At 50.2% G+C, this 25177-nt stretch overlaps 5 protein-coding genes across 5 annotated transcripts; 4 read left to right on the plus strand and 1 right to left on the minus strand.

Moving 5' to 3' along the window:
• Nucleotides 1-145: 145 nt before the first annotated feature.
• On the plus strand, nt 146-4836 carry IAR55_004292 (uncharacterized protein; the record flags this gene model as incomplete). Its single annotated transcript, XM_066947391.1, has 22 exons — nt 146-209; nt 298-344; nt 415-1172; nt 1231-1574; nt 1630-1714; nt 1782-1874; nt 1921-1979; nt 2034-2268; nt 2319-2445; nt 2494-2568; nt 2618-2954; nt 3013-3112; nt 3164-3232; nt 3352-3484; nt 3542-3612; nt 3666-3697; nt 3758-3860; nt 3912-3951; nt 4009-4052; nt 4102-4274; nt 4328-4529; nt 4602-4836. 22 exons carry the CDS (start codon nt 146-148, stop codon nt 4834-4836), a joined length of 3426 nt encoding a protein of 1141 aa, XP_066801805.1.
• Nucleotides 4837-5390: 554 nt separating this feature from the next.
• On the plus strand, nt 5391-8291 carry IAR55_004293 (uncharacterized protein; the record flags this gene model as incomplete). The annotated part of the gene is made up of 11 exons (XM_066947392.1): nt 5391-5889; nt 6031-6294; nt 6421-6514; nt 6609-6873; nt 6965-7030; nt 7086-7179; nt 7247-7388; nt 7456-7539; nt 7599-7651; nt 7715-7815; nt 7890-8291. The coding sequence occupies 11 exons, from the start codon at nt 5391-5393 to the stop codon at nt 8289-8291; spliced, it is 2064 nt and encodes a 687-aa protein (XP_066801806.1).
• A 1471-nt stretch (nt 8292-9762) lies between these two features.
• IAR55_004294 (uncharacterized protein) lies at nt 9763-11558 on the plus strand (the record flags this gene model as incomplete). Its single annotated transcript, XM_066947393.1, has 6 exons — nt 9763-10069; nt 10131-10240; nt 10334-10486; nt 10554-10909; nt 10981-11255; nt 11320-11558. The coding sequence occupies 6 exons, from the start codon at nt 9763-9765 to the stop codon at nt 11556-11558; spliced, it is 1440 nt and encodes a 479-aa protein (XP_066801807.1).
• An 837-nt stretch (nt 11559-12395) lies between these two features.
• On the plus strand, nt 12396-19136 carry IAR55_004295 (uncharacterized protein; the record flags this gene model as incomplete). The annotated part of the gene is made up of 35 exons (XM_066947394.1): nt 12396-12418; nt 12656-13618; nt 13676-13967; nt 14022-14240; nt 14288-14526; nt 14577-14709; nt 14761-14860; nt 14915-14975; nt 15020-15071; nt 15127-15203; nt 15262-15418; nt 15482-15495; nt 15547-15553; nt 15604-15646; nt 15698-15725; nt 15777-15810; nt 15862-15926; nt 15977-16100; nt 16155-16229; nt 16282-16434; nt 16493-16501; nt 16555-16665; nt 16717-16804; nt 16861-17079; nt 17139-17357; nt 17410-17522; nt 17578-17740; nt 17795-17836; nt 17902-18119; nt 18176-18242; nt 18294-18391; nt 18443-18525; nt 18579-18662; nt 18720-18823; nt 18883-19136. The coding sequence occupies 35 exons, from the start codon at nt 12396-12398 to the stop codon at nt 19134-19136; spliced, it is 4731 nt and encodes a 1576-aa protein (XP_066801808.1).
• A 1919-nt stretch (nt 19137-21055) lies between these two features.
• Nucleotides 21056-22236, minus strand: IAR55_004296 (uncharacterized protein; the record flags this gene model as incomplete). The annotated part of the gene is made up of 4 exons (XM_066947395.1): nt 21056-21454; nt 21513-21647; nt 21705-22007; nt 22078-22236. 4 exons carry the CDS (start codon nt 22234-22236, stop codon nt 21056-21058), a joined length of 996 nt encoding a protein of 331 aa, XP_066801809.1.
• Between the last annotated feature and the right edge of the window lie 2941 nt (nt 22237-25177).

The following is a 25177-nucleotide window of genomic DNA, read 5'->3' on the forward strand; positions in this document are numbered from 1 at the left end:
TTTACCCCGCGTGGAGGGGGAACCAGGCCAACCAGGATCATGGGACTCAGTCGATAGCTAATGCTCTGAATCTCATCTGCATCTCTCTTAGGTTGGCAATCGCCACGTCTTCGAGCATTCCATCGCCTTAAGCAGCTTCGCCACCATGAGTGGCATCGATATGGCATCGGCCAAGAAGAACAACTATCCTCAGAGGACCAGTGATGCCAGTGAGTGGCAAAGCGAGACGACGCTTCCTCCCCGCAGCATACGTGATGCTCGAGATGAAGACAGCTGATTCATTCATATACCATCCAGGATACAAGCACCTCGGCTCGACTCATGGTCGTCTCGATCAGTTCCTTGTGAGTGACCATTACAGGACGCCTTTGGGTCAAAATCATCAGTGCAAGGCTGACCCACCTCGCATGACAGGGCGGACATTATCGCGATTACAACCTTTCCTCTCTACTCTTCGCACACAGACTCGACGACTCGGATCATGTGAAGCTGGAGGTATGGTCCGCACCTAACCGTTCCAAACCCACGTTCGAAGAGGCCAAACGTCAGGTCTATAAACCTGCCAAGAAGGGCGATTCATTCGGTCCCAGTTGGACGAACCATTGGTTCAAAGTCACCCTTCACATCCCTAAAGAATGGTCCGAATACGAGCGAATCCAGCTTGAATTCGACTGTTCTGGCGAAGCCATGATCTTCACTACGGAGGGTGATCCGATACATGGTCTTACCGGTGGTTTCGGCGTTGAGCGAAGGGTGGAATTCATCATTCCTGAATCGGTGCGAAAGGCAGGCGTAGCTCACTATTACATCGAAGCAAGCTGTAATGGTATGTTCGGTATCGACAATATGGATCCTCCAGATGCCAACAGATACTACGCACTCAATTCGGCCGACCTGGTCGTTCCGAACCAAGAGGCGTGGAGGTTGATGTGGGATTTCGACGCGATTCATCAAGTCTACAATACTCTACCTGACGATTCCCCTCTTTCCAAGAAAGCTCAATGGGTGGCCAACGAGATTATGAACGTTTTCCAGAGAGGAAGCTTGGAGAGCGTGGCCAAAGGCAGGAAATTGGCAGAGACAATTTTGGGCAAAGACTGGGAGAAGCATGTAGCGGAGGATAGTAGAGATGCCGAGAAACAAAGGGGATCATTGTGGGGTGTGGGCCACTGGCGAGTCCCCAACAGTCTCTCATTTACCATCATCTGCTGATTGTAGTTGCTCTGATAGTCATATCGACACAGCTTGGCTTTGGCCGTTCTCAGTGACCCAACAGAAGTCGGCTCGATCCTGGTCGACCCAATGTGACCTGATTGACCGATACCCGGAGCATCGCTTCTCCGCCACTCAGGCTCAACAGTTTAAATGGCTCGAGGAGCTCTATCCTACCCTGTTCCAGCGTATCAAGGAGAAGATCTCTGAGGGCACTTTCCAGCCTCTAGGTGCTACTTGGGTCGAGATGGATACCAACATGCCTTCAGGAGAGGCGCTGGTGCGACAATTCCTGTATGGCCAAAGATACTACGAGAGCAGATTCGGATTCCGATCCCAGACTTTCGTGCTACCCGACACTTGTGAGTGCTCTACCTGTTCTTTTGTAGAGGGTTCAGGCTGACGGCGATTGTGAAGTCGGTTATTCGAGCCAACTTCCCCAGATCTCTCGTCAGGCCGGTGCACATAACTTCTTTACGCAGAAGCTGTCCTGGAATTCCATGTCAGTCGATGTCCCAGTACTCTCCAGCTGCGGCTCTGCTGACGAAACATCCCCATCCCCTGTTCAGTAATAACTTCCCGCATAGTACCTTCAACTGGGTCGGTTTGGACGGCTCACAAATCTTGACTCACATGACTCCAGTCGACAACTATAACAGCCAGTGAGTTCGTGCTTTTCTTGGTGTCAGCTTCCATTGACATGCGTAGATGTGATATCGGCGACATACGTCGAGGTATGACGGGCCATAAAAATTTGGATGTCACCGGTGAGTCTACATCGCGCCGCTTTGAAGATGATCCGTTCAATCCTTGACGTGCAGCACAATCCCTCCTTCTCTTCGGTAACGGTGACGGTGGTGGTGGTCCAACGCCTCCTATGCTCGAGAAGTTGCGAAGAGCTCGGGCAGTCGCCAAACGTTCTGATGCTGGTGGCCAGCTACCTCTCCTCAAGATGGGAGGAAGTTTCGAGCAGTTCTTCGACTCGGTCCGAGAGGAGACTGTTGATGGCACTCGTTTACCATACTGGCGAGGTGAATTGTACTTCGAGTTGCATAGGTGAGAGCTCTTAGCAAATTGCTTCGACCGTTCACTCACTTGAGTATCAGAGGCACATATACATCTCATGCGTCTATCAAGAAAGGTAACAGGAAGAGTGAAATCCTCATGCGTGAAGCGGAGTACGCCGCAACCATAGCAAGTTTGGTCGATGCGGAGTACGACTATCCGAAAGAGGTGAGTCACCCCATGCCCGGAAGAGTCTGCATGCTGAAATATGCCAAGCGCATTGACGCGGCTTGGGAAGATCTCCTGCTTTGTCAGTTTCACGACGTTCTTCCGGGTAGTGGCATAGCTATGGTGAGCATGACTATTTCACTTATCTTGGATTAGGCTGAAGACTTCGCAGATATACGAAGATGCCGAGACCAAATACGCCAAGATTCAGCAGTCAATCTCAAACATTCTGAACGAAGCCTACGCGATTGTCTACAAGGACTCTTTCCCTCTCACAGAAGACATGGCGGCTTCTGCGTCTAGTCTCCTCTTTGCGGTCAATAACACCCCGGGCTATACTCGTCGAGAAGTCGTGGCAGCTCCTGTCAAATTGCATCGTCAGCTCGAAACACGCTCCGGCCAAATATCAAAGGATGGAGAGACAGGATACGTCCTGGTCAGCGCGACCAATCAGTCGATGCCCATGATTGCATCGCCGAAGGGGCTATGTGATGTGCCTCGAGTAGCTGGTATGTGCGCTGAAAACGTTCGTTTCGTGCTACATTGACCATCACTGCACCGAAACAGTTCTCAAGGAGAGCGATGAGGTCTTCATCATGACTAACGACAACCTTTCAATGAAACTCGAGAGTGGCAGAATCGCTAGCATCTTCGATAAGGCCCTTGAGTGAGTGTAGTAACGAGTCAAGTTCTGTGCCGATGCTGATCGAGGGTTTAGAAAGGAGCTGTTGCCACCGGGCCAAACTGGTGGTTTGGTTATCATGGAAGACCACCCAAATTACTGGGAGTGAGTCAATGTCCCAAAACTGTTCCGGTCATAACTGATATACTTTTGGCCCGCAGTGCATGGTGAGTCGCCTGACCAGCGACAACCCGGTTTACAGCCGAGCTAACCTCTTACAACAGGGATGTGGACGAATTCCATCTCGAGAAACAGACCCACTTGCAATTTGGGGGCATGCACATCAAGGAAGAAGGCCCATTGCGAGGCATTGTTGGCGCAAGCCTGCTGCTCGGGCAGAGCAGGATCGAAGTCGAGGTGAGCAAGCGAACCGTCGTGATAGGGACCAAGCCTCACACCGCATCATGGCAACAGATCATCCTCGATGCTGTCGCAGCTTCGGTCAAGAGCGACGCCAGAAGTATGATACGATTCAATGCTGTGATGTGAGTGGGCTCATGATGAATGGAAGCAACGCAAGACTTGACCTGTCGCAAAGTGATTGGAGGCAGAAGCATCAGTTTCTCAAATGTGAGCCCTGATAGTGATAAATCAAGCAGACCGCTGATGCTGACCCTGTGCCTCATCAAGTCGAACTCCCACTTGATATCTATTCCGACTTTGCGACTTATGATACGCAGTTTGGAACTGTTGCGCGCCCTACTCACAGGAATACCTCCTGGGATGCTGCCAAGTGAGATGAATCGTGAAATATCTCGAAGATTGCCAGCTAATTGTCGTCTAGATTCGAGGTTTGCGGTCATAAATTCGCTGATTTGTCCGAGGTAGGTCGGCAAGTGCCTTCGGAAGGGAACAGGCATGCTGATTCGACAATGCCGCAGTATGGTTACGGTGTTGCTATCCTCAACGACTGCAAATACGGATAGTAAGTAGCTGTGGCACCGAGTGCGAGGCTTAGCTGATGCAGGGAGCAGTGCGACTCAAGGCAACGTCATGCGATTGTCGCTTCTTCGTGCTCCAACTCAACCGGACGCAGACTGCGACATGGGAACTCACTCGTTCTCCTGGGCCATCTATCCTCACGCTGGCACATTCCTCGAGAGCGATGTTGCCAATGTGGCTTACGCGTTCAACGCACCGATGCAGTGTGGGTCGTGTTGAACGAAAGTCGTGTACGACAATGACTGATGGTTTGCACAGTACGTTTCTCCAAACAACCGGCTAGTATCGCTCTCAATGCACATGGTCTCTCCTCACCGTTCAAGCTTGAAAATGCACCGAATGTCATGCTTGAGACTATCAAGCGCGGCGAGGACGATGATTTCGCGGATGGAAGGAAGAAGACGATCATTTTGAGGTTATATGAACATCTCGGTGGTCATGCAAGGGCGACGCTCAAGATGTAAGTCACATATCAGGTGGCACTAGATTGGGAATCAGTGAGAGAACTAAAGCTACATCCTGGATCCCTTAGTGCGGGTCTTTCGGTGGCCAGAGCGGAAATTGTTAACATCCTCGAGGACCACATCGAAAACTTGAAGCTCCATTCTTCCACCGAAAAGCAGATTGTAGGGGACGAGGAGTCAGATAACAAGGAGACTGGCGTAGAAGTCAAGTTTGACTTTAGGGGTTATGAGATCAAGACAATCCGCTTGACGCTGGAAGGGAAATCGAAACGATCATCTTTTGGGTCTTGGGTGAAAGTGTAAGTAGTGATGATGGGACGTGTATAGTGTATCCTAGTCAGGGGAAGTTGGTTGTGAAACTAGGTTGAATTTTGCTTTGCTGGCATCATGCTGTCTAGTTTTATGTGTCGGAATGCATACATTGGTGTGACTGGTTCAGCGGTGGATGTTGTAGAGAGCGGTGAGGTCGACGAGCGCATACCATCTGATTCTGGATGCAAGAAATGTCCGTATCACCGTCTGTCAACGTACAGCTTTGCTCCGCAATCTCGCCTATCATCCTCGGATATAACCGACTCTCCGACCTTAGACCGAGAATCGAGGGAATCGAGTTCTCCTTTCGGCTCAGCGCGATGGCGACGGAATCGTCACCAGGACCCTTAGAGAGGAGCACTTTTCGCACTTGACCGACGAGGAGGGTGACAATGAAAAAAGGCTGTTGTACGTTGTTGGCGTTCGAATCTACTCGATTGGTTTTGGTCGATCTGCGAAAGCTTTCGAACGCGTTGTAACAGGTACTGACTCCTCATCTCTCTCTCTCCTTGACCTCTTGCTGTGCATAAAGGGTCGTCACGAAAATGGCACATCGAGAAGCACAATCCTCTTCCTCTGCCTCTCGTTCTACTTTCGAATCGACTTTTGGACAAAGACGGAATACCTTAGGTTCAACACCTGCAAGTTCAAGTTCGACCCTGATGGATCTTAATCGACCGATAGATACACACGACGGTGTCAGAGCCAAAGATCATGTGGCTTCGTCGAGACCTTCAGTGACCGATGACCAGGATGAATATGCGGATCACAACGGACCTGAAATCGAGGCAGTATCCTCGAAATACCATAGTAGGAATGACCGGAGTAATGGACAGAACGTGACGAAATCTGGGACCGGTGACAACGATGATCAACACGAAAAGGAAGATGACGAAGAGAGGAAGGGCGATGTAGTGGAGAAAGAAGAACAGGTGAACGAAGTGGAGATGATTGATGGTAGACCGAGGGATATCTATGATCGCTTCACGAAGAGTCAGAAGAGAAGGATTCTAGCCGTGGTAGCGTTTTCGGCTTTCATAGCTCGTGAGTGATCTCATATGCTCATTCTCTTCATTTCTCCTGGCCCCGTCCCGACTCACATCACCTCTACTGGACAACGGTCTCGCCAATTGCAGCATTCTCTAAGCCTCTGGTCGTACACTTGCTGACCTCATCTCCCTATAGCAATGACATCGTCCGTTTTCTTTCCCTCTATCCCCCAACTGTCAGCCGATCTGCACACGTCCGCCTCGGTGATCAACTACACCGTAGCAGTCTACATCGTCACAATCGGTATAGCTCCTGTCGTATGGTCACCCTTCGCAGGTTTCTACGGAAGGAAGCCGGTCTATTTGGCCAGTATGCCGATCATGGTGGTTGCCAGTATCGGCGTAGCATTGAGTAACAGTGTAGGAGCTCTGATTGGGACGAGAATATTACAGGGTATAGGTGGGTCGAGTTTCCGTACAACACATATGATGGTCGGGCTTTGATTCGCGTGACGTCGACGAGGTGGAAGAGATAGTGGCGGTTCGACCTGTTCTGAGGCTGATGTCTGTTCCTGGATGATCGTAGGCAGTTCGTGTTTCTTGAGTGTTGGTGCTGGAAGTATTGGTGATATTTATCGACCTACTGAGCGAGGTCGAGCGATGGCTGCTTATTATGCTGGGTAAGGGTGCTTTCGATCACGCCTGCTCTGCGTTCCGCCAGATTAGCCACTTTCTTCGTGCATCCTGAATTTCGCTGACTGACTCCGCTCTCAGCGTTCTGCTGGGACCGGCTATCTCACCCGTCATAGCTGGTATCTTCACCGAATACACAGCAGCGAGTTGGCGATCGACCCAATACTTTCTGGCAGGCTGTGGTGCTCTCTCCGTCCTCGCCACATTCTTCTTTTTGCCCGAGACCTCTCACCCGCCCTTGGCTCATGATAGGATGAAGGAGGAGCAAGGAAAAAAGTTCGTTTGGTATTGGTGCAATCCGTTTACATCGTTGGGTCTAGTGCGATGGCCAAATATCGCTGTTGCTGTGAGTCGAGTCTGCTTTGACGTTGAAAAAGCGCAGAAACATGAGTGACGCTACCAAGAAGGTGCGAAAGGCTGATTTCTCCCCTTTGTAGTGTTTTATCTCGAGTGCCGGCATCCTGGATACATACTGTTTCATTGTCCCCCTCTCTTCGGTTTTCGTACGTCTCGCCATTCTTGTCCCTTGTCTCTCGATTGATGCTGACTGCCTTGCAGAAAGAAAGATATAATATTAACAATGCTGCGGTGGCGGGTTGCCTTTTCCTCGCGAACGGCGCAGGCAACATTGTCGGCTCAAGAATAGCGGGGCGTGAGTAGGGACCTCCCGTTGCGGGATGTCGGTATAGATACTGACTCGATACACTTCACTTTCTCAGCATGGGCGGACCGCGTGGTCAAGCAGTACATTGCTAAAAGAGGATATCGTCGACCGGAAGATCGATTAAGAGCGACCTTCTTGGGTATAGGGATATTGATACCCTTGTCAAATTTGGGATACGGCTGGTTGTTGCAGTCCGGGTGAGTGCAGACGTCTGGAACTGGATGGACATCAAAACTGTCACTGATGTGATGCCTTGGGTTGCAGCAAGGGTGGAATAGCTCCTCCCTTGGTGTTCTTGTTCATCAACGGAGCAGCTTTGATGATGGGGTTGTCACCATTAAATACTTAGTGAGCGAGATGTATTTTCCCTTCCTGATAGCGGCATGCTGACTTTCATCCTGTCACAGCTTGATCGACGCCATGCAGTCTAGGAGTGCGGAAGTGATAGCGGCGAACAATTGTAAATCAGTTGTCGGACCGGGCTGGAGACATCTCAAGCTGATCTGCTATATGATTCCGTCAGGTATCCGATACATATTCGCGGCTGCGGCTTCAGCCTTTGTCCTGCCTCTTGCCAACGCTATAGGCTGGGGATGGACCATGACCCTGTGTGCAGGGATTGTTGTAAGTCACCTGGAACGGGAAATGAAGACGACATGGCGCGGAAAGGTCTGACAGTGTTATAAAACATTCACCAGTGGATCGCAACAGTCGCTCTTTGGTTGCTATATCGATATGGTGACAAATGGAGAGAAGCTGCGAATGCTCGATATGGAATAACGAAGAAAGAAGCGGACGAAGAACGAGTTGATAAAGGGAAAGACGAGGAAGAAGCGATAAGTTCCCAAGAGAGAAGCACGATAGAACGAGCGAGTGAAGACGAAAAAATTGGGGAATTGAAGAGGATCACTTCGACGAGAACGACCAGGAGTGTCAAGCGTAGTGTCGTAGGCGGTGGCGGCGGCAGTACGGGGGGCGGTGCGAGACCCACACCGCTTACTAGAGCTAGTACGAGGACAGGAGCGGATATGCCTCCCGTTCATGAGATGTTGAAGCGGACAGTGAGTCTGGGGGGTGCCTCTGTGCATGGTGGTGGGTAGTGTAGCAAGAAGAATGTATTGCTTGCATAATAGTTTTCAGTGATCAAGAAGCAAGATATAATATCCGTATGATGCGTTCTGTCACCCTCGCCCTCCGCCTAAGAATAATCTTCGACTGGTTATTGTCACTTTCTCTTTTACCTTCCACTTTCACACAATTCACTGAACCCTTTTGTCGCGTTTGTCGACTGCGGATCTCATCTCCGCTAGAGACTTTGCACGACCCCTCCCGATCACTCCATCGCGCTTTGTCCATAGGCTCCCGAATTGGAAATACGAGATGGGATGAAGGTATCTCAAACGACACAAAGACGACGATCTGCGGAGTTGCGGTACTGGTCTCGGCAACGTCCGTGAATTATTGTTTGTAGTATGCTGATCTTTTCCCTTTCTCTCAAGCTACTGGATACTGGGCATAGCAGCGGTCGAGCTCCTGTGACGAAAATGTGATATTTTGATGTCTGACGACGAGGTGTCGGGTGTGTGAATTGGATCGTAACTTTTGGCTTTGAGCGTACAGAGGAAGCTCCATGATATTGACATTGAGAGATCTCGTGACGAGACGTCAGCATGTTGTTCTGACTTCCTACCTACTGATGGAAGACATTAGAGCAGTCTTCTCCCTTTGATGTGTACAGAACGCGTTGTTTGTCTCATTTTCGGAAAGACTAAAAAGCGATGAAATGGAACGATGTTCTCGCGGCGGCCTCTGACCTTTTTGGGCGGTGAGACGGGTATAATTACTGATTGGACGACAGCCTGCAGCCATTCTCATGTGTCGGCTTCACACCTTTGCAGCCATCTTATGTACAGTATACGAACGACACTCTGAGGCGATATTGGAAGAGTTGTTACAGCGCCACTGCGACTCCAGACTAGTCTCCACGTGGGAACGATGATCATTTCGGCAGGCAGTGACATGATCCTTTCAATAACAAACCTATAACAAATAGCATCGCAATGCTCTTCGGTCGTATAACCCGACTCCCTCAGTACAACCGACACACGTACACTTCCTCTTACACACATATATATTCAGAGCACAGTAGCAACGGCTCGACACACATATTCCCGACTTCCCCCCGTTTGCAGCATATCGCATGATCATCCTTCGCTCAGCTTTGGTGGAGGACCGACCCGTGATAACCCAATTATAGAATATCGCGTCTTGACCAAAGGAGAAACCTTGTTCCACGATTCGCATTCCTTTGATCAAATGTCGATAGCTACCGTCCTTCGTTCGACTCCAGGTTCGAGCTCGACTCTGAATCGACGCTTTGGATCATCATCGCTTCGACGAATAACGACACGGACACGGACAACCCGAAGAATACCGTTCATCAATCGTGTACCCCGTTCTCCTTTGTCTGTCATATCCCCGGGATCCTCTTCATCATTTTCGACGTCATCGTCTGCATCGTTCTCATCAATATTGACTGCTTCGTTACAATCACGGTTATACATCATCAACATGTCTAAACGATATAACAGTACAAGGTCCACCACTTCCTCCACGACACCCTCGTCTTCGTCACCGACGACATCAGCGAAGAAATCAGCGACAGCGACGTCGACAACACATTCTCACGATCATAGTCACGATCACAATCACGGCCATGAGATCGGACATGACCACGACCACGACCACGACCACGACCACGACCATAGTCACGGGATCTTCCATACACATGTGCACGATCATTCGGAAGGAGCTGAACAGCTCATCCAGGCTTTGTCAAGTGGGAAGATCGATAGAGGGACAAGAATAACACTACTCGGTGAGTAGCGCGTCCTTCTCCCTCTCTGGAAGAGCTTGTTGACATGAAGAATGCGTCGTAGGTCTCGGGAGTAATGTCCTTTTGACGGTGTCTAAAGGCCTAGCTGGACTGTGGATGAATTCGGCGAGCCTCTTGGCGGAAGCAGGGCACAGTCTTTCGGATCTTCTCGGTGTGAGCGAGACCTCTTGACAACGATTCCCACTTCGTCTCGCTGTGCACTTGTCGTAACACTGACGGTGATATGCTGCCGCCCATACCTGACAGGACTTCGTCACACTTGCGACCTGGCGGATCTCGAGAAAAGCACCTACAGACGCTTTCCCTTGGGGTTACAGCAAGTTCGAAACGTTTGGAACACTCAGCGTCAGCGTCATCCTCGTAGGAGGCGCTGTTGGCATCGGCTTGCATTCATACCATGTACGTGGCAATGTGTAGTTTGATGGCGACAAAGACGAAGCTGACAATGACATTGATCACTCGGCAGCTTCTCCTCCAAACACTCTTACCATACCTGGGAACGTTCCCTCCTGGCACCTTTTTCAACTCCCTCGGCCACTATCTCCCTGCATCGGTCCCCTCACCCTTACTCGAGCTGTTCCACTCTCACGGACCCTCGGCGCTGCCGCACGAACACGGAGCGAGTGAATCAGCTGTCCTCGCCGCTGCTCACGATCATGATCACGGCGGCCATCTGCACGGAGCTGCTTCAGGTGCCATACTGAACCCACACGCCGCTTGGTTCGCTTTGGCCAGCGTCGTGATTAAAGAGTGGTTATACAGGGTTACGAGCAAGGTGGCTTCAGAGGAACACAGTCCCGTCTTGAAGGCAAACGCCTTACAGTGAGTGTGATCATCACTTGGACTGGTCGGTATCGACAACGAGCCATTGCTGACAACTGGCGCGGATGTAGTCACCGCGCAGACGCCCTCACTTCACTGGTCGCGCTCACATCGATTCTTGGATCATCGTTGGGAGGCTACCACTTCCTTGACCCACTTGGCGGTATCGCTGTGTCTTTCTTCATCCTCCAACAAGGGTTGACTCTGGCCAAGACGGCTTTTCTGGAACTGCTTGACGCTGGAGTCGATGCAAAGACACAAAAGGCCATTGAAAGAGTGGTTTTAGGCACGGTAAATGGGTCGGATTTGTTGGGGATCAGAAATGTCAGAGGTGTCAAGTCCGGAGGCAAGTACTGTTATACAACTCTTCTTGTTCGAGCGGAGACTGACTGTTTGCACGTCTATTCTAGGCCAAACAAACCTCGATCTCACCATCGAGGTGCCAGCACTGATGAGTGTACGCGACTCGCATGCGGTGGAACAAAGGGTGAGAGAGGCGGTCATGGCTGCGCGAAGGGAGGTCAGGGAAGTCAAGATACACGTTCATGGTGAGGAGCAAAGGGCCGCCTCATCTTCTGGCTTCTCGATCGCAGAGTCGCAAAGCAAGGCTCCGGGACCGAAATCGGACTTTGGCAGAGAAGGTTGTTGAGGGATAAAAGGCCATCCTTGGATGTATCAATAATAGAACAAGCTGGTCTGTGCAACGTTGGTGCAGACGCCACAACTGCACGAATGCTCTCTACACGTGTTCGCACGGAATGTAGCGGTCGATTCAAACAAGTGCAACTGGTGGTGGAATCTGATTCCTGACCGAATGACACACGCATTAACAACGTCTCGGTCCCGAGTGTGATGACTCGGAAATGGACAAAGACGCGGTCGCCGATGCCGGCGGTCTTCAGGCACTCTCAGTGTCAGGTCATACCAGTATATTCATTCACCCTGTATAAAACCCCGTCTCCGTCCTTTTCATCATGCCTGAATAATGATACCGATTCGTACTCGTAGTAGTAGTGTACAGCGATGTCGTACGACCGACCGATGGTCTACCTATCTTTTTGGTATACGTTTTTTTTTCTTGTCAGCATGCGATGATGATGCTGCGGCACAGGGTGTACACCGGATGCATAAACTTCGGCTTGGCGTTGTTCGTTTCTGAGGGTGAACTCCTTGCAAAGGGTCTCTGATAGGGAGCCCAAACTTGTCCGCCCAGGCAAGGGAAGGGGGCGACGAGGTAGAGTGTATCTCCTCCAGATCTCTCACATCCTTGTCAATCCGTCTCGGTGTGAGAAAGGCAGGTAAAAGTCGGTGAGGGTCAAGGTCAACAACCTGTCTGGGGTGATGGGATGGGTTGATTGTTCATTGGACCCCTTGCCTTGCCTTTCGAGTCTAAAACCTATTGATCCTTAACCCTTATAAGGTTTGTATTCCTCCTGTCCTGACCGACGGTCAAAAGCAATAAAAAAAAGCACCAAGGAATCAAACAATGAAAATAAAACGACCGACACCGTGAGGCCGAAGGTGAGTGTTTGTGTGGGTGTGGGTGTGTGTTTGGTGCGGTTTTGTGCTGTTACGTTGATTTCACGATTTATCATCAGCCAAGCCCTAAAATAGTATCACCGACCAGACCGACCACCAGAGACTGCTTGTTTGGTTGTTTGCCATTCTATCCTTCGTTCACCATCTTTTTCCTCTTCCTTTCAGCTCTTGTTCTCTTTCTCTATTCCTTTCCGATCGATCGCATAGTCGGCAGGGTCAGTTCGACATTCTCGACGACAACATGGCCGATAGTGGCCACAATCAACCACCAGCAGTGGACCCACTCGCTTTGGGTCCACCAATCGACTCCACCAGTCATTCGGACCCGGCCCACGTAGACCCAGCCACCACAGCTGCGTCCACCGACGCAAACAGCAACAACATCACCGCCGCTCCAGATGGGAGGACGATCCGGAATGCCTGGGATGGCCAGGGTTCTTCCTCTGGCAATACCTTGAACGAGGGTGAGCACGAGAAATCGACCCATCTCGCCTCCACCAGCGAAAAGCCAAAGAGGTTGTCCAACGACTCTTCCCGAGATCTTGTGGCCGAGCTCGAGCCCCATCATGTCTCTGTACACAGAGGTAAGGCCGAATTTGCGGCTCTCGAGAGAAAGTATTCCACCCTGTCTCAGACATCCAACGAACTCCATCGACCGACCACACGTCACTCCATCCGATCGTTCGCCAGGACCGAGCGTGTTGTCTCTCACTTCTCACAGGCTGACGAGGAGAAGGCCAAGGCTGAAGAGGAGGAATTCAACCTCGTGGAGGTCCTCCGATCCAGCAGGGAACAGAGAGATGCCGCTGGTATCAAGCCCAAGACCGTCGGCGTCGTTTGGGAGGATCTGGAAGTCATCGGTGCAGGAGGTATGAGGATCAACATCCGAAACTTCTCTTCTGCAATCATCGAGCAGTTCATGATGCCCGTGCTCAGCGTGCTCGGTGTATTTGGTTATAACCCTTTCGCCCCCAAGCCCAAGACCATTCTGTACAAGACCTCTGGTGTGCTCAAGCCCGGGGAGATGTGTTTGGTCCTCGGACGACCTGGATCGGGCTGTTCGACATTCCTCAAGTCGATCGCTAACCAAAGAGACGGTTATCTTGAGGTCAACGGTAACGTGGAATACGCCGGGGTTGGCCACGAGGAGATGAAGAAGCACTATGCGGGGTGAGCACTGATCTGTATTTGTCAACAGACAGAGGCTGACCGTGATGTGCCATTCAGTGAGGTTGTATACAACATGGAAGACGACGACCATCTTCCCACTCTCACTGTTGCCCAAACCATCCGATTTGCCTTGTCCACCAAGACTCCCAAGAAGAGAATTCCTGGTGTTTCCGTTGAGCAGTTCAGGGAAGACATGTTGAATCTCCTCCTATCCATGCTTAACATCAAGCACACTGCCAACACCATTGTCGGTAACGCCTTTGTTCGAGGTGTCTCTGGAGGAGAGAGGAAGCGTGTCTCTATCGCCGAGATGTTCTGTTCCGGTGCCACTGTCTGCTCTTGGGACAACGTGAGTTCACGCTGAAAGCCCAAGGCGAGCGAGAGCTTATGTGTCATCGCCCAGTCTACTCGAGGTCTTGACGCTTCCACTGCGCTGGACTACGCTAAATCCCTCCGATTGCTTACCGACATCACTGGTCAAACCACTTTCGTCTCCTTGTACCAAGCGGGAGAGGGTATATACGACCAATTCGACAAGGTCCTTGTGCTCAACGACAGTCACGTCGCTTATTTCGGACCTGCCAAAGAGGCCAGACAATACATGGTTGGCCTTGGTTACAGGGTAAGTATCGAGGCGTGTCTATGAGAACTCGGCTGAACGCTTCTCAGGATCTTCCCCGACAAACCACTGCCGACTACTTGTCTGGCTGTACCGACGCTAACGAGCGTCGATTCGCCGATGGCAAGGATGCTGAGTCTGTTCCTTCGACTCCTGAGGCGATGGAGGAGGCGTTCCTCGCCTCTGAGATCGCTGCCCGCATGGCTCGAGAGCGACAGGAGTACAAAGCTCTCATGGAGCAGGATGCGACCGCGCGAGAGGAATTTAAGCAGGCTGTGCAAGATCAAAGGTAAGTGTCAATTCTCCCATGTCAGCCTTGATGCTGATGAGATCACATAGGCACAAGGGTGTTAGCAAGAAGTCTGCGTACACTATTCCCTTCGTCAGACAAGTTGCCATCATCACCAAACGACAGTTCACCCTAAAGTTCCAGGATCACTTTGGTATTTTCACCGGTTACGCTACAAGTCTTGTGAGTGTGAGGCGCTTGTACGTGGGAAAGCGGGCACTGATCGATTCGCAGATTATCGCTCTCATCGTCGGCTCTGTCTATTTCCGTCTTCCTGAATCCGCTTCGGGCGCTTTCACTCGTGGTGGTCTACTTTTCTTAGGTCTTTTGTTCAGTACGTCTTCCCTTCGCTGATAGTGACTGGTCTGCTTGCTAACTTCATTCATAGACGCTCTTACCTCTTTCTCTGAACTGCCCAGTCAGATGATGATAAGTCGCCAATTCCACTTGTTGATCTTCGGGAAAGTCTAACATACTATCTTCTTTACGGCAGGTCCGTTCTTTATCGTCAAAACGAGTATCGGTTCTACAGACCCGCCGCTTTTGTAAGTCAGCTCAGCTCCGTTTACGTTGATTACGGCTTATTTATCCATGATACAGGCGGTCGCGGCGGTCCTTGCCGATATACCGTACAATGCTTCGAACATCTTCATCTTCTGTATTATCCTGTACTTCATGTGCGTAATTCGCCTTACACCTAAGCAATATGGTTGCTGATTTTCGTGGCGGATTCAGGGGTGGATTGTACTCAGCTGGCGGAGCCTTCTTCATCTTCTTCCTGTTTGTCTTCACCACATTCATGGTCATGAGTGCCTTCTTCCGTACTCTCGGTGTCGCCACGACGGATTACAACACGGCTGCTAGGTTGGCCAGTGTTTTGATCTCCATCATGGTGAGTGCCACTAACATGTGACGCCGACGCGAGGTCACACTGACAATTCTTTGCTCTTAAAAGGTTACATACACTGGGTGAGTCCAAAGGTTGTCTGATCGTAACCGATAGCTGACCCCGTTGCTCAGTTACATGGTACGATTCTACTCGACCGTCATCATCATCACATACTGACTGTCTTACAGATTCCTGTCCAAAGGATGAAGAGATGGCTTTTCTGGCTATTCTGTACGTCGTTACCAGACAATCTCGATCTGGTCTTCAGCTGATTTTCTTCAGACCTCAATCCGCTGTCTTACGGTTACGAGTATGTCCACCTGCCGTCGCTTAAGGGGTTTCACTGATCGAAGCTCTACAGGTCTATCTTCGCAAATGAGTTTTCGAGGATTAACGTATGTCCCGCCAGTATAAAATCGCAGAACTCCGCTGACATTTGACCATAGCTTACTTGCGACACGAATTACATCGTCCCGCGAAATCTCCCACAAGCAGGCATCACCGGTTTCCCGTGGGTAACATAATCACCTCAGCGAGACTGAATGCTGACGCTGGATGCAGTGATACCGTCGGACCTAACCAGCTGTGCGCTCTTACTGGCAGTACCGCAGGACAGGGCAGCGTTAGTGGTACACAGTACATGAGGGCAGGTTATAGTTATGAACACGCACATATCTGGCGAAATGTGAGTGGTCGTCAATGCCAGTGCTTGCTTACTTATGCTGATGATCTTCACCAGTTTGGTATTCTTATCGGATTCTTCATCTTCTTCATGTTCTTGCAAATGCTTTTCGTCGAGACATTGCAACAAGGTGTAAGTGCACTGGCGATTGCGAGACGTGCCAAGGCTGACATTCGAGGTACAGGCCAAGCACTTTGCTATCAACGTTTACAAGAAGGAAGATAAGGACCTCAAACAGAAGAATGAGCGACTCGCTGAGAGGCGTGACGCGTTCCGAGCCGGAGAGCTCGACCAGGATCTGTCGGCCTTGAAGATGAGAGATGAACCGTTTACTTGGGTAAGTTGCATGAGCGAGCGGAGTTGTTGTCGGGCGCTGATAATACTTCGTATCACAGGAAGGACTTGTACGTCTTTGAGGTCTTGTTCAAATCAGCGTCGTTACTGATGAAATGTACAGAACTATACTGTCCCTGTACCCGGTGGTCACAGGCAACTGCTCAAGGATGTCTTCGGTTACGTTAAGCCTGGAACTCTCACTGCGCTTATGGGTGCTTCCGGAGCTGGTAAAGTAAGTGCATCAGCCTTCCAGAAGGGGAGGCGCTGACGAGACCGCCTGCAGACGACTCTTCTGGATGTTCTCGCTGCGAGGAAAAACATCGGTGTTATCTCGGGTGACGTGCTCATGAACGGTCGACCTATCGGCACAGGTTAGTCTACAATCGAACTGCACTGAGAAACATGCTGATTATAAAACGCCACGCAGACTTCCAACGTGGATGCGCCTACGCTGAACAACAGGATACACACGAGTGGACTACCACTGTCAGGGAGGCGCTGCAATATTCTGCATACCTTCGACAAGGTCAGCACGTTCCCAAACAGGAGAAGGATGACTACGTGGAGGACATCATCGAGCTTCTCGAATTGCAAGACTTGGCGGATGCTATGATTGGTTTCCCTGGTTACGGTCTTTCCGTTGAGGGTGGGTAGGACGCGTAATCAATGCCGAACGGGGATTACAACTGACTTCTGGTCGTTTAGCCCGAAAACGAGTCACTATCGGTGTCGAGCTTGCCGCCAAGCCTGACCTGTTGCTTTTCCTCGATGAGCCTACCAGTGGTCTCGATGGTCAAAGTGCTTACAACATTGTCCGGTTTTTGAAGAAGCTTTGTGCGGCCGGACAGAAGATCTTGTGTACTATCCACCAGCCTAACGCTCTTCTGTTCCAATCTTTCGACAGGCTTTTGCTTCTTCAAAGAGGTGGGTTGTCCCGTGGCCAATCAATTGATGGTAATTGCTGATAGCCACAAAGGTGGTGAATGTGTCTACTTCGGTGACATTGGGCCTGACTCCAAGGTCTTGATCGACTATCTTGAGCGAAACGGTGCAAAGGTTCCTCACGATGTCAACCCCGCAGAATACATGGTGAGTCCCAGGTCCTGCTTTACAATGCAGGCTCTATTACTGACCTTTATAACAGCTTGAAGTCATTGGTGCCGGTTCCCGAAAGAGGATCGGTGGAGACTGGGGAGAGAAATGGCGCAACTCGCCCGAGTTGGCGCAAGTCAAGCAGGAAATTGCAGAGTTGAAAGCAAATGCTCTGGCCGTCCCAGACGACGGTAAGACGTCTCACACTGAATATGGTAAGTCATGCTAGGTTGGTGGGTCAGAAGAGGTGGGGCTGATTTAGACTTCAGCCACGAGCTTCATGTTCCAGCTTAAGATTATGCTGCACCGAAGTGAGTTTTCGAGTATAATACCGAGTACAATGAGGGTTGACTTGTTCGCTGATCATTCTGTCTAGCCAACGTTGCGCTCTGGAGAAATGCCGATTACCAATGGACGCGTCTTTTTGCCCATCTTGCCATTGCCTTGGTCGTCACTCTCACTTTCTTACGACTCGACAATTCTCTTGCGTCCTTGCAATACCGTGTCTTCGCTATCTTCTTCGCGACCATCTTGCCTGCCTTGATCTTGGCTCAGATTGAACCCCAATACATCATGAGCAGAATGACTTTCAACGTGAGTGGTTTCGCGTGGAAGACGGAACCTACGGAAGCTTATATGACGCCATTCAGCGTGAGGCGAGCTCCAAGATGTATTCTTCCACTGTCTTTGCCTTGACTCAGCTGTTGGCCGAGATGCGTGAGTTTGAAAGCGATGTCGAATGATGAAACGAAGCTGATAGCGCCTTAGCTTACTCGCTCGTGTGCTCTGTTGCATTCTTCCTCTTGCTTTACTACGGTGTCGGCTTCTCATACGCTTCATCGCGATCCGGTTACTTCTTCTTGATGGTGAGTTTCACTCCGGCTTGCTCTTACCATTTGCTGATCGACTATGTGCAGATCCTGGTCACCGAGATCTACTCTGTCACTCTCGGTCAAGCCGTTGCCGCCCTTTCCCCCACCATTCTGATTGCTGCGCTCTTGTGAGTACATCCTTCCAACGTCGGGAGATCAGTTCTGACGAGGAACCCTGCAGCAATCCCTTCTTGCTTGTGTTGTTCTCGCTCTTCTGTGGTGTCACCGCCCCACCTCCTACGTTGCCCTACTTCTGGAGGAGCTGGTGAGTGGATTTGCATCGTGTCTCCGTCTCACAGTACGCTGACTCTATCATCTCAAGGATGTACCCATTGGACCCCTTCACACGATTGATTAGTGGTCTCGTGACTACCGGTTTGCAAGGACAGTCGGTGGTCTGCAAGGCGGAAGAGTTCAACGTTTTCTGTTCGTGCAGGGTCTTCCGATTTTCATTCTCGTTGGCTGACTTTGCGTACCATCTGCAGCACCTCCTTCTGGTCAGACCTGTGCGCAGTACGCTGGAGCCTTCGCTTCGGCTGTTGGAGGCTACCTCAACAACCCCGAAGCCACCACCGATTGTCAATACTGTCAGTACGCAGTCGGTCAGAGTTTCTTCACTCCTCTCGAGATCACCTTCTCGACCCGATGGAGAGACTTCGGAATCTTCATTTGTTATGTCGTCTTCAACATCATCGTCTTGTTGATCGCGGCACGATTCCTGAAGTGGCAGAGGAGGTAGTCTGCTCACACAACGTTGACGAATAGAGGGAGTTGATGCCGGACACGAGACATAGATGAGGGTGTTTATCTCTTTTTATAATACGAAACTTGCTGGACGTCCGAGCTGCTTCCCCAGCAGGCTGTCTGATAGAGATTGATCAATATCCCTTAGTTCCCAACTTGGATTCCTTTTTATCAGTGATGCAATGGACTTGTGCTGATACCAACCGGGTGTGGTCGTGGAGATCATGCGAATTGAGGAGGAACAAGAGCGATGGATCGGTCCAGATGATACACCAGCCATCCGACTCATGCGGCTTGAAACCCCTTTGAAAACTCCGACCATTCCAGCGAAGAGTCTCCCTATCATGTGTGGCACCTTCGGTCTGGAAACCACGACGATTGCATGATAGGTGCAATGCCGTGTTGTCAATCCACTAGCAATGACGGTGACTGCCTAAACGCGAGTCCAGACGATTTGCATAGAGTGGGGGATACAGTCACTTGAGTGGAGGCGTGAACACGTTGCGCAGTTGGTTGGGAAAGGGGTAAAATCACTGTCTCAGAGGGCTATGGGACTCTGCTCCAAGTATTTACGACTGGACAGATGAGCGATTTCGTCGCCAGACGCCATGTAGTAGCCGACGCTCAAGAGCAGATAGGCGAAGGCAACTCCGCAAAACACTGACAAACAAAGACGCACAAAGACACACCCACACATATGTCTCGGTCTGTGGCTCTCGCTCCTTCTGTTGGTCAATCGATCCATTGTGCTGTAAACACGTGTCCCGTCCGCCCAATTACGATTTGCCTCGAATCACAACACCCACGCACACACCCACGCACACACAGAGAGAGAGAGCGGGAGAGGAACTGGTCCGAATTACGTTACGACACCACGAAAGATGAATAAATAGATCCTTTCGCGCAGTTGGAGGGACATGTGCCGCGAAAGCTTGTCCTTTCTCGTATGATTCAGTAAGTCAATGAAAATCGACCCAAAAAAAACCCCGATGATGATGTGGTGCTGGATACATACATACATACATACGACAGATAGTACGACAAAGTACGACAGATAGCACGACAGATAGTACGAGTACAGCTATGAACACGATGATGATATGAATGATAGTTAGTTACCGGTCGCTGCGCGGCCTCTGTCTTTGGCTGGAACGCAGGCAGACAGGCATTTCTGGCCGTCTTAGGTTGCCCTATTGGTATGGGAATTTGCCCCCCCCCAAAAAAATAAATAAACAAATAAACAAAAAGAAAAAGAAAAAGAAAAAAAGGGCTTGAGACTAGTCCAACAAAGCCAAGCACGAATCACACGTGATGTATCATTGTGTTCATTATTTTTTCCTTTTTCTCCGTTCCGTTGGTTGTCGAACACTTTTTTGGAATGATTTTCTCGTACGTTTGTTTATATTATTATTAGTATTATCATCATCGACCCTACGTGATCCTTTTCACATTAGTGCTCGTACCATCCGTAAGCAGTTTGTCACCCCGCATCCAGTACGACATCAGCCCGTTGGGAAATTATCCCATCGCACTCCCCAACCTTCCCCCCCCCCCCACATGATCCCGAAAGCTTATATCCCACTAGTAGTATCAACTATCTTACACGTGAACATGTTTATCGAGCACTAGCGTCTTCTTGTCGCTGCCGACTATCGCATATTGTCTTGGATCAACGCCATCATGCCGAATGGAGATCCATTTGTTCGGAGACAAAATCCCTCCTGCTTTCATCTCTCAGCTTTGATTTCCATGCGTTGCATGTTGCTTTTGACATATTAACAGATTGAATTACTTTGTATCTTTGTATCCTATGAGACCCAAACAGTAACATTGATGAACGAAAAGAGACTACGATACCGTGGATTGAAATGTAGTGTAACTTGAACAACAGCATTGCGGTGCGCTGCGTTGCGCTTAGTGATCTTGTCGCCAAGGTTCGGGAGGTTGACCAACAGATGATGAGTTTTCGTAATTAACAGAAGGGTAGCCCATGGCTCCAGCGAAAGGTGGAGGACCGGACTCAGGTCCCCACATCCCCTCCCCTTCACCGCTACGCCCGTATCCCATTCCCTCAACCCCGCCGTACATCTGAGAGCGAGGCAATGCGTGAGGAGGAGGAGCGGTAGGTGGGTAAAGGTGAGACTCGTATCGGACAGGGTATCGAGACTCGATCTGAGTCGGACCACTAGTATTAGATCCAGAATTCGGGTTAGGTGTGGAAGTATTGGAGCTGTTCGCGTTATTGGAAAGCGAATGAACTCGGAGATCAGCAGGGAAAGACGACGAGTTGACGTAGGGAGAAGCCGATGGAGCCTGTATATGACAAGTCGAATCAGCACAAACTTCGAGTAAAAGCAAGTTGAGCACTCACCGACGAGGCGGACGTAACACGGTTGCGAGAGCCACGGGGAGTCTGTGAGTAATGATCCACGCCATGCTGGAAAGAGGATGTACTGGAAGATGCGCTATCGCCTTCAGGGTTGGGTGTTGACTGTATAGAGGCGGTCTAGTCGAAGCATCAGTATGGCTCGAACAAAGTATATGAGATCGAACATATACGTACAGTAGTCATGGCTCTAGCATGTACGTGCGCGTTGCCGCTTCCTTGTCTGGGTGGAGGACTCTGTACACCATCTTGGCCAGCGCCATCCTGTCCACCACCGTAATTGCCACGAAGGGAATAAAGCTGCCGTCTTAAATCCGCATTCTCTTCTCGCAGATAGTTGTTTTCAGCTTGCAACTGTGCGAATTCGGGAGAATGGGAGGAAATGGGAAGACGCGACGGTCCTGGCGGATAAGGAAGTTGACCGAGCTGTCTTCGAGCATCCTCAAGCTGGGCCGTCAGAACTTGTACGGATTCTTCGAGCTATAGACAGGCACATGCTCGGTAAGCGAGACGGTCTACGCAAGATGATGGTTTCGTCGTTCGAACTCACAGCCTTGACTCTAGCCTTTTGCTTTTCCCTGTGTCTCTTCTGAGCCTTCGCGTTTCTGGTTCTGCCATCGAGATCGTCCATGATGAAGCTTCCGTTCGTGTTGCCCTTGAGACCAGTAATCAAAGCCTTTGCAGAGAGTGACGATACAGATGGGGACATTGAACGGTGTCGAAATGAAAAATGGATGGCAAGGGTGATATATGTGCTTGCTGGTGTTGATTGGGATTGGTAGGCTATGATCGTTGACTTTGCCTATGGGGGGTGCCGCTATTTGATCCCTTGTCCCTGGTTACGTTAATTCCTGGCGAGTGACCGGGTGGCGTGACGTTAACGTTGACGTGCGCGTGGAGGGAAGGTGTGATGGGGGATCCGAAGAATGAGGTATATGGGCTGCGCCGCGAGGACAGTGTATCGAATGCAGTGAGGATGGAAAGGGCTGCAAGGTCCGATGATATATAAACAAACTGGTTGATCTATCAGAACAGTCCGAATCACAACTTCCTCTTGTCGCGACGATGTTGGTCGAGATCCGATTTCGGGAAAGGAGAGGGTTGTCACTAGGCTAAGGGTAGAGATCAGGACATAAAACTAACGCCGGGGAAAAGAGGGTGACAGTAGGAAGAGGTGCAGGAGTGGCGAATGCAAATGGGTGAACGCCTCGGGACGCATCAAGACGAACAACAATCCGAACAATTCCACTGGAACCTCCGGGTTGGAAAGAAGACTAGGCCGGAATGAAAGTGGAAGTGTGATGTGCCCAAGTTTTACGGTAAAGTGGAAGAGCGACAGCGAGCTGATTGTGTCTGGCAGAAACGATGGGAGGGAACGACTCTGTACGTGCGTGGAAAGAAGGGACACTTACGATAGAGAATGGTTATATGCCGAGAGGTGATTTGAAGGAGGAGGAAACCTTCAGGTGCGAGGGTCAATTCTACTGGTTGGTGGTGATGGGTGTGCGATGAAATACACTCAAAACACAACCGGATAGAAGTGTGATTGCGAGACGGGATGATGTGATGGTGGACTTTGAAGAAGGTTGGATAATGTGGGGAGAAGAGGAATTTACGGTACGATCTTTATGTAGCTGTGGTCAAGGCAGGTGGTAGTCGCGGCTGTCTTGTGGTCGAATGGTAAAGATAATGGAAGGAACAAAAATATATATATGTATGTGCACGGGTAGATGCGTCAATCACGGCAACTGAAAATATTGTCTTGGGGATTGAGGTCAAGGTGATTGAGAAGCACGTCACACACCAGAGGTTGGGATTCCAAGGGAGTGGAAGAGGGGGAAGATGCAGAGTCAAGTTGACATGACTGGTTGTAACATGCCGCGTCAACAGATCTGATCTGAGGGTCCATGCATGAAAGGGGAGAACGACGGGCGATGAAAACTTGGTGCGTCGAAAAAGATTCCGAGTATGCGCATACCTGCTTGTCCGTGATCGCTGGTGTTGACAATCGGGATCCCACGACAGAACCAACACGGTACTCTGCGACCGGTGTCTCTCGGTATTTGAACTGCGGATAGTTTTGCTCGCGATCTATCGATTGCAAGGTGATCGAGAATTTCAGAAGAGGGTGAAATGGGAAATCAGAGGAGCGTGAATGGGAGGCGAGAAGAGCGAGAGACTCGAAAGCAAAGGGAGGAGGCGAGAACAGAAAAGAGAACGAAAGAACATGAAAAAAAAGTGCGGCTATTTCGAATTGGGTGACTACCCTGACCCTAACTCCATCTTCAGGTGGAAAGCGAAAACCCCCTCCGTGACTGACCTGTAGTATGAATGTCTCTGTGTGTTCCCCTATGGTTTCTCAAATTAAAAACCTCCACCCCCGGCGCTCCCATGTGATACCCTATCTGATGCGAGACTTTGTTTCTCCCCTGTCTTCCCCATGAACCTCGCACCCCCGTCTCGCGTCTTGTTCTCCTCGTCCCCACTTTCTGTCTCAGCCAGGCTGTTTGCGGGTTGACAGGCGTGCAATTCCTTGTTTCCTTAGGGCTATGAGTAATTGCAATTTACTTTTACTTTTCAACCCATCGCCTTTTATATTAAGGGAAAACGTCTGCGCGATGACGAATGGTCAAGCAGCAGGACAGCGACCTCACGACGATCACGAGCTGCGCAGTGGATATCATTGACAGTAATGCAGTGTCGCATAACCAATATTCGATCTTCAGTGACAAGAAGCCCTTGAAGGGAATTACAAGGTTCAGGGTGAGGGGAGGGAGGGGGAGAAAAAAAAAACACAAACAAACAAACACAGTGTACCCAGCTGATTATTAAACAAAGAACCTATCATCGGCCTTTGAATCGCATCAATAATGGATAAATAAAATAAAAATGAAATCCAATTCAAATAGCTCTTCCGTTTGCCCCCTCCCACTCGACATGGCTGCGGACCTACACGAAAAACGTTCCGAGACAAATGCCGTTTACAGTTTACGACATATAGCACCCATAACACCTATCCAGTCGGGGTGATAAATACCCCTTCAACCACTATTCGGTAATGTCCCGGGGGTTATGTATCCGTTCTAAGGAACATTCCCTTTTGGCAAGCTAGACGAGCCATGAAACCCACTTCTAGGCGAAATGTTGCCCCAGAAAGATGCCCCATCGCCGAACTCACCGATGAGGTCAAGTGTGTCTACCATGTTCTATCATGTTCAATTCGCTGATTGTGTCGAGACCAGATCCGAAAGCAGACGAGGGTCTTCTCCTTTCGGGTCACACAACTTGGTTTTCCGTCTGTTTTCGGTTGATCTGCTGCTATTTTAGATGCCTTGGTGTCAAATACGGGCATTCAATCCATTCTGCGATGCAGCGCCTGTGAAGGAGTACCTCTGGCGATCGAGAACCCCCACCGTGACGATCGAGGATTTTTGCAGCGAAAAAGGTACCAGCGCAGGGCTGTGCTTCTGAGATTAGCCTTCGGGAGAAGAACAGAAATCTGCTTCCAGTTCTGATGCCGCCCCACGTGCCTAATTGATAATGAACCTAATTAGATTATCGCTGAAGCACTAGTCGATACTGCCAGTCCCGCGTTAGAAACCCCCGCCTCCAATAGATTAATTGCTCCAGCAATCTTATATGATTGATTT

Source organism: Kwoniella newhampshirensis, chromosome 8 (assembly GCF_039105145.1).
Source record: "Kwoniella newhampshirensis strain CBS 13917 chromosome 8, whole genome shotgun sequence".
NCBI lineage: Eukaryota > Fungi > Basidiomycota > Tremellomycetes > Tremellales > Cryptococcaceae > Kwoniella > Kwoniella newhampshirensis.